This window comes from Diplotaxodon limnothrissa, linkage group LG7, assembly GCF_057381915.1.
Source record: "Diplotaxodon limnothrissa isolate DT_005_m linkage group LG7, D_limnothrissa_male_GT1.1, whole genome shotgun sequence".
NCBI classification, from domain to species: Eukaryota; Metazoa; Chordata; class Actinopteri; order Cichliformes; family Cichlidae; genus Diplotaxodon; species Diplotaxodon limnothrissa.
The window spans coordinates 46,472,226-46,480,100 of NC_140602.1; the positions used below are offsets into that span (position 1 = coordinate 46,472,226).

Sequence of the window (7,875 nt, forward strand, 5' to 3'; positions counted from 1 at the left end):
AACTAAAAAACTGCTGTGTGTCACCCCTGTTTAAGGAAAAACTTCAAAGGATCGTGTAGTGACATCATAACTCCGTGAGCCAATGAGATTGTCATGTGACATTTTGGAATGGGGATATTTTTTTTTAAACCGTTTTCAAATGTAACTTAATATTTGACTGTTTCTTAACTGACCTGTTTAGCTGATTAAGAAATGAATTGAAACGAGCATCACTAACGTTATATAACAGACAACAGAAAAAAAACAGGTTTTTTTCTAAGTAATAGAGGTATAATACATTTTTTAAAATTTTTTTTTAAATTATCCTACTTTTTATAAGAGGGAACATTATTTAAAGAATATGTATTTAATTGCAAAACTCTCTATTCGTCTAAAGGCTATAACAAGAAAGGTGAGCTTCCTGCTCAAAAATGAAATGACCAAAATAAATGGAGCATTTCTCTGCAATTACAAACTCTGTGTAAACAATCTTGGTTTCAAAATAAGGCTAATGCTGGTGAGATGTCATCACAGGTGTAAATATTACTGCAGATGTTACTATGTCAAAGTCTCACAACTGTCTTATGTTTATTTATGTAGGCAAGACCTACTTTTCACTTTTTTGCTTTGCTATATGTTCTTGAGTGTATTAGTTTGCCAGCAGCACGAACATGTACTAGTGTCAATAATAATAGTACGGTGGATTAGAAAACCTGCTCACAAGTTGAATAAACACCCAGGATTGTTTCATCATTTTCATTCAAAACCAATATTTGAGTCAAAATGAGAAAGTTGTTTGTGCTGTCTGATGAAGAAGAAGCAAAATAAAGTGCAGTTTTGATGTAGATGATGTTGTATACAAACTAGAAGAGGAAGATAGTAGGATCTCTGTATCATGCTTTGTCACTTTGTACCATGTAATTCTTTCTATTTCCACCAGGGGGTGTTTTCAGAAGTGGTAGGTGGTAAAAGAAGAGGTCAGCAGGAAGATGGCGAAGAGCGACCAAAGACCAAGAAAAAGAGGCAGTCAGGCAAAGATGAAGAGTATTATATCCCTTACAGACCTAAAGACTTTGACTCTGAGAGAGGGTGAGGCATTAAACTGTTGCATCTGTTTCTTTAAAAAATGTGAATGGCTTTGTGTTTTATGCTGTTTTGTCCTGTGTTATGCGTCGACAGGTTGAGTCTCGGTGGAGAGGGCAGTGCTTTTGAACAGCAGGCCTCTTCAGCTGTCCTTGATCTCATGGGAGATGAAGGCGATCGCCTTAACCAGCAGAAGAAAATGATGAAATGGTACAAATTTCCCTATGTTTGACTCAGTATCCACCAAATGGTCATTTCAAACTATAATTTAAAGTCTTTTTTCCCCCTTCTTTTTTTAGGGACCGTAAGAGGAAGCGTTTTGTGAGAGAAACGGGAAAAGAAGACCAGAAGAAGAAGATCAAAACAGACAGCGGTCAGGTTATCAGTAACAAGAAGAACAGGAAGAACTTGTATCCTTCCAACAAAAAGCTTCTCTGTGTGCTGCTCTCAATGACCCTCTTCTCTACTCCTATGACAATATTAAGCTGTACTGTGAAGATGTTGTATCACTTGACAACATGTCAGTTATGAGGAGTGAAGGAAAAAATACAAGATTGATGATACAGGATCTGGATCAGATGGAGAAACAGGCGGAGGAGGCAGGAAGCCAGCAAGAGGTAGGAAGGCATCAAAATGAATAGCACAAACATGTCTGCCTGTTAAATATAGAACATCAGCCACCATGTTTTAACTCAACTCTAAAGGTAAATACTTCAAGTCCCTCTTCCAGCCTTGCGAGCTATAACCTCCAACCTCTTTGTTGTGTCGTGCCTCTCACAGGTCGTGGCCGTGGCCGACGAGGTCCAAACGTACAGAGCTCCGGTGACCACAAAGCACGCTCGGAGCTGAAAACAAAGGATCAGATCATGAAGCAGCGCAAGAAAAAGCAGAAGCACCAGTTCCTGCAGGGCGGGGGGATGAGGAAGCTCCGCTCCAAGAACAAAAAGTGGCTCGGATAAGTTAAAAAGTCAGGTTTTGGAAGGGGTGGCCATAAGAAAGGCAAGCTGAGGAAGAAACTGGGAGGAGGACAGAGGGTTGATGGTGTGGAGGACATCACGAGGAACTGGGTGATAAGCGTCAGAATCATCTGAGATCATCACCAAAGATTTTCCTGGCGCTTTGTGTGACTGTAGATTAAGGAGAAAATCATTTGTGCATCTTTACACTGCAGAAATGCACGTCACTTCTTCCTTGATGGCCTGCTGAACTCTGCGTTTGCCACAGAGTGATGTTTAATTATGATCCACTAACCTGGATTTACTACTTGTAAGCATGTTGGCAGTCTAATAAAAGTGTTTTGGAGTACTGAAATATGTCTTATCAAAATGGTAAAATACAGATATTAAATATTGTGTGCTTAATTTGCAGTTAGTTTCAAAAATCGTCTCGCCCATCTTTTCTTAAAATAAGAGGTGCTCTATAAAAATGACATTAAATTCTGTAAACGTGCTCTATTTGCAATTATTTATCATTACTGTTGTCCAAGTGGTCTCATTTCAAAGTTGAAAGCGAGCATCGGAACGGGCAAGAAAGGCGACTTTTAATTGACTTTGAATGTGTTGTGGTTACTGATATCAGATGGGCTGGGTTGAGAAACTGGCTTAGAATTCCTCTTGCCTTCAGCATGGCCACGCCCCTCTGACTTCTGCAATCAACAAGGCATTTTTACCCAGGGAAATGTTTATTTCGCTTTTCAGTTTGGACTGTTCTCTGTAAATTCCTGAGAAAATTTGAGAAGATCAGGAGTGTCTGAAAAACGTAAAACAGCCCATCTGTCACCAACAGCAATGCTGCCTTCAAAGTCACTTAAATCACCCTTTTTTTTTTCTGGCATGTGATTGGCTGATTAGATATTTGCATTCACAAGCAGCTGAATAGGTTAGTGCAGGGGTCAGCAACCTGCGGCTCTTTAGTCCTTTTAGTGCGGCTCTGCGTGGTTTGGGAAAATAAATTATTTTTTTAAGTAATTAGCTGAAGTGTATTTTATTTGTGTTAGTTCTTTTTTAACTTGTAGTTCTAAATTGGAAGATTACTGTGATATTGAAATGAAATATAAATATAAAATTATATTCTATTAGTTTTTGAACGCTCAAAATAAGCGTCACACTTGCGGAAGCCGATATACCCGCCGAAACGCCGTGCATTTATCGAGACTTTCAACCCCAGGTAGGCTAATTATCAATCTTCGGATCCACATTATGTCAGCAGCTCCACCGTGAACTATGTTAAAAACAAACACCGCTCACGCCTCACAGATGACAGCTTACAGTCCTGCGTAAAGATGAAAGTGACTTCATACAGCTCCGATTTGCAGACGCTGTGCGCAGAGATTCAGGAGCAGAAGTCCCATTGTAAACATATCACGGCAGACCCAACGATGTTTCCATGAACACGCTTTACAGCTTCTCTTTATTGACCACTTTTCACACACGGTTGCTGTATGCATACAGCCGGTGTTAAAGCTCACAGCCCGACACATACCAACACAACAGCATAGAGAGCACAGACGTTAAGGCGCCGAGGCGTGATCGCGGGTGCCGCTCAGGTGCGTCCGCCTCCCCTGCAGCGGCGCTGCAGACCACGCCCCGCCACACACATTAACCAGGTAAAATACATATTGTCAGGGTTCCTGGGTCGGTGACCCAGTGTTTTCAGTTTTGTTCATGTTCATATATATATATAGCATATAGTAAAGAATGAATCTGTAAACGACAGCTGTTGACATTTTTTAAAAATGAATGAAAAAGCATATTTAAATAATCAACATACATGATTTAAATATAAACACACACGTGACAAGAGACAGAACGTGTAGAAGATATATGCAGAAAGAGCTTTCAGTGGTCAGCTGATAACATGATATCTAAAAAATACATAGCTCATTTTCCTGTCTGTTAGTTGGACATGCTAACCTGTTAACAAGCTCCTATATTCACCCATACAGTTTGTAGATCATTTTGCTAAAATAGGTAAAATCTCCACTCTTTCAGGGCACTAATAGGCTAAAGGCATATTACAAAAGGTCATTCATGTATTCACAGATTCTCTGTAGTTATTCTGCTGCTCATTCACCTGTAAAAACCACACCAATCATTATTTCAACAGCCTTTTTATTTTAGAACAAAAGCATTTGACGATATGACTTACAGGACGTTACCAAATTCATGAAGCTATATTTGTGAGTTTATTTATCAATATCAGTTTAATGTAAACAGACTGATGTAGTAATAGACAGTAAAATGTTGGTGCGTGTGTAATATATGAGCGTTTATGTTTCTCTACATGGGTAAAAGTACTCCATGTCGCCCTCTGGTGGTAGCAACCAACTATGAAAAGAATGGATGTTGGATCTTAACTAAATGATAAAAAGTTTTATTACTTTGTATTACTTTCTTTAGTTTGGTAAAATTTACAGTTTTAATCCCGTAAGAAAATAAATCACTATCATAGAGAGGGATATTAGTAATTCGTTTGTTAATAACACTTTGTTTGTGTTTGCTAATGTTTCGACAGGAAAATGGTTTTCTACAAAGTTGTTTCATGTACAGAGTAACACACACACACACACACACACACACACACACACACACACACACACACACACACACACATACATGACTTTGCCGGTTTCAGCTGAAACAATTTCAGTGTTTCAAACCATGTTCCAGGATTTTTCCTTCACCATTTATGAGGTTTCAAGAAGAAGATAAACGACAGATATGAATGTTTGAAAAAGTTATAGATGAAAAGATGAAAAATACTCAAAGGATAAATTCAATTGGTTTATTGTTTTATGAATAAGTTGAAAAAGAAAAAGTTAAACAAGTAAATAATGAAACAAGGTAAAATGAAGTAAGAACAAAACGTTAACAAGTAAATAATGAAACAAGGTAAAATGAAGTAAGAACAAAACGTTAACAAGTAAATAATGAAACAAGGTAAAATGAAGTAAGAACAAAACGTCAACAAGTAAATAATGAAACAAGGTAAAATGAAGTAAGAACAAAACGTTAACAAGTAAATAATGAAACAAGGTAAAATGAAGTAAGAACAAAACGTTAACAAGTAAATAATGAAACAAGGTAAAATGAAGTAAGAACAAAACGTTAACAAGTAAATAAAGAAACAAGGTAAAATGAAGTAAGAACAAAACGTTAACAAGTAAATAATGAAACAAGGTAAAATGAAGCAAGCACAAAAAGTTAAGTAAATAATGAAACAAGGTCAAATGAAGTAAGCACAAAAAGTTAAGTAAATAATGAAACAAGGTAGAGGAGAGAAAACCCCAACAATCCCCTCTGAGCACACACTAGGCGACAGTGGGGAGGAAAAACTGCCTTTAAACGGGCAGAAACCTCCGGCAGAACCAGGCTCAGGAGGGGACAGTCAACTGCCGGGACTGGTTGGGGAGGTGAACAGAGGTGGAGCAAGACGAGGCTACACCTGCTGAGGAAGCAGTAGAGTTCCTCCTCCAGGGCCAGCGGAAGCGTTTGTTCTTCTTTTTCATGCAGTTTTCTACAAGAGCTTTTTTTTCCAGGATGAGGGTTCTCAACTCATCGATGGTTTCTTTGTTTTGTTTCTCAAGCTTCTTGCACGTTTTCTCCACCTCTTCCAACGTTGCTTGTTTTTCTTCAAGCTTTTCCCTGAGCTCTTTGGATGTTTCCTCCTGCATTATCTTGTCCTTGTGCATGTCTGCGTTTCTTTGTTGTACTTCTTTGTACATGTCTTGTAGCTCCTCATTTCTTTTGTGGATATCTTGGAGCGTACGCTGCAGGTCGTCATGTATGTTGTCTTGTTCTTGCTTTTGCGCCTGCATTTCAGTGTGTTTGCGCTTCAAGTTGTTGTATTCCAACAATATCCCCTTAGTGAGCTCGGAGTTGTTTCTCGCCATTTGCTCCATCCTTTTCTGCATGTGCGAGCATTGTTTGTCCAGTTTTTCTTTTTCCCCTTCTAGTTGCTTTTTCTCGTGAAGAAGGTCTTTGTTTTGGCGCAGAGTATCATCCACCTTCTCTTTCAGCATTCTGTATTTTTCCTCCGTGACTTTGAGTTTGTGCTCCATGTCTCTTTGCCTTTTCTCCTGTTCTTCCTTCTGTTGGAGGATTTCTTTATTTTTTTTCACAGCTTCATCGAAGTTTGTTTGGAGCAGCCGATTCATTTGGTCCATATATTGGAGATCCCATTCTGTCTTCTCAACAGTAGCTTTGCTGTCTTTAAGCTGGTTGGACATCTCCTTTAGTTCCACGCTCTTTTGCTTGTTTTCCTTAATTAGGAAGACAATCTGCTCTCGGGCTTGTCCAAACTTGATTCCCCAACCCTCATTAATAATATTTATGTTGGGCTGGCGTTTTTGTCTTTCTTCCAGGTTCTTATTTTGCGCTTCCATCTGTCTACACTTCTCCTCCAGTTGAAGTTTCTCTTCTTCAATCTGTTGAATTTTATTCTGGAGATGGTAGTTTTCCTTCTTACTGTCATGTAATGCCCTTTGGACGGCTAAGAGGTCATTTGGGGAAATTGGCCGGCCACGACAGGAAGGAGAAGCGGCGTAATCTTTTTGCCTTGGTTGGTGTCTTGTTGGATACATGTTGAAGGTTGTACACGACAACTCTGAAAAGGTTTCCAAAAGTTTCTGTGGTGAACGCGTGAAGGCTGCAAACACAAATGCTGCGAAGACACGAACTAAAAAACTGCTGTGTGTCACCCCTGTTTAAGGACAAACTTCAAAGGATCAAAGTGTAGTGACATCATAACTCCGTGAGCCAATGAGATTGTCATGTGACATTTTGGAATGGGGATATTTTTTTTTAAACCGTTTTCAAATTTAACTTAATATTTGACTGTTTCTTAACTGACCTGTTTAGCTGATTAAGAAATGAATTGAAACGAGCATCACTAACGTTATATAACAGACAACAGAAAAAAACAGGGTTTTTTTCTAAGTAATAGAGGTATAATACATTTTTTAAATTTTTTTTTAAAATTATCCTACTTTTTATAAGAGGGAACATTATTTAAAGAATATGTATTTAATTGGAAAACTCTATTCATCTAAAGGCTATAACAAAAAAGGTGAACTTCCTGCTCAAAAATGAAATGACCAAAATAAATGGAGCATTTCTCTGCAATTACAAACTCTGTGTAAACAATCTTGGTTTCAAAATAAGGCTAATGCTTGTGAGATCTCATCACAGGTGTAAATATTACTGCAGATGTTACTATGTCAAAGTTTCACAACTGTCTTATGTTTATTTATGTAGGCAAGACCTACTTTTCACTTCTTTGCTTTGCTATATGTTCTTGAGTGTATTAGTTTGCCAGCAGCACGAACATGTACTAGTGTCAATAATAATCGTACGGTGGATTAGAAAACCTGCTCACAAGTTGAATAAACACCCAGGATTGTTTCATCATTTTCATTCAAAACCAATATTTGAGTCAAAATGAGAAAGTTGTTTGTGCTGTCTGATGAAGAAGAAGCAAAATAAAGTGCAGTTTTGATGTAGATGATGTTGTATACAAACTAGAAGAGGAAGATAGTAGGATCTCTGTATCATGCTGTCACTTTGTGCCATGTAATTCTTTCTATTTCCACCAGGGGGTGTTTTCAGAGGTGGTAGGTGGTAAAAGAAGAGGTCAGCAGGAAGATGGCGAAGAGCGACCAAAGACCAAGAAAAAGAGGCAGTCAGGCAAAGATGAAGAGTATTATATCCCTTACAGACCTAAAGACTTTGACTCTGAGAGAGGGTGAGGCATTAAACTGTTGCATCTGTTTCTTTTAAAAATGTGAATGGCTTTGTGTTTTATGCTGTTTTGTCC

At 38.3% G+C, this 7,875-nt stretch overlaps 1 protein-coding gene across 1 annotated transcript; it reads left to right on the plus strand.

The window, feature by feature from the left end:
- The first annotated feature begins 340 nt into the window (after positions 1 to 340).
- Positions 341 to 2,021, plus strand: LOC146629005 (ATP-dependent RNA helicase DDX54-like). Its single transcript, XM_085357104.1, has 5 exons — positions 341 to 391; positions 920 to 1,068; positions 1,159 to 1,272; positions 1,362 to 1,582; positions 1,843 to 2,021. Exons 1-5 carry the CDS (start codon positions 341 to 343, stop codon positions 2,019 to 2,021), a joined length of 714 nt encoding a protein of 237 aa, XP_085213230.1.
- The last annotated feature ends 5,854 nt before the right edge of the window (positions 2,022 to 7,875 follow it).